Source organism: Sporobolomyces salmoneus (assembly GCF_050403485.1).
Source record: "Sporobolomyces salmoneus JCM6883 DNA, S_salmoneus_JCM6883_v1_ctg247, whole genome shotgun sequence".
In the NCBI taxonomy this organism is placed as follows: domain Eukaryota; kingdom Fungi; phylum Basidiomycota; class Microbotryomycetes; order Sporidiobolales; family Sporidiobolaceae; genus Sporobolomyces; species Sporobolomyces salmoneus.
This window is the reverse complement of record NW_027480916.1, coordinates 1-559: the sequence shown is the minus strand read 5'-3', so window position 1 is coordinate 559 and position 559 is coordinate 1. Positions and strand designations below refer to the sequence as shown.

At 52.2% G+C, this 559-nt stretch overlaps 1 protein-coding gene across 1 annotated transcript; it reads right to left on the bottom strand.

Moving 5' to 3' along the window:
• Positions 1-544, bottom strand: JCM6883_004473 (uncharacterized protein; the record flags this gene model as incomplete). Its single annotated transcript, XM_076635769.1, has 1 exon — positions 1-544. A coding segment is annotated over one exon (544 nt), but the record flags the coding sequence as incomplete, so codon positions are not given.
• Positions 545-559: the final 15 nt, after the last annotated feature.

Here is a 559-nt window from a genome sequence, read left to right as displayed (position 1 = left end):
GAGAGTTTGGGAGGACTGAGAGGAGGTGTGAGGAGAGAATCTCGTCGATCTTGATATCCTCCGAACGAATTTGAGCGACCATTTGAAGGTAATCGTGCGAGAAACTCTTGAGCGCCTCCAGGGAAGCGTGAGGGAGGGTGGCGGCAAAGAGGCGAGAGAGGAGACGGTAGTGTCCTTGAGCGTCGCTGGGTTGGAAGACTTTTTGAAGAGTTGTCCACCAAGAATCCGCCGTTTTCGCTACTCCCGTCAACTCCTTCATAACCTCCTGGCTACAGGACAGCGTGATGCACTGCCTGGCGTGACTGTCGAGTCTGATCCACTCTGCCTCCGTGCAAGATTCACCTCCTTTCTTCCAATCTCCATTCATGACCTTAAATCCCTCATTTCCAACTAAAGTCTCCATCTGTAGTATCCATACTGCATAGTTGTCCAATCCTCGAAGGTGGGAGTCGCTAGGGAGGCCGGTAGGGCGAGTTGGGAGAATGAAGGAGGGAAGACGTGTTCCAGTCGCATCATTTTCGCTTTTTGACTCGGGTTTCGACATCGTGAGGGGTGTGTA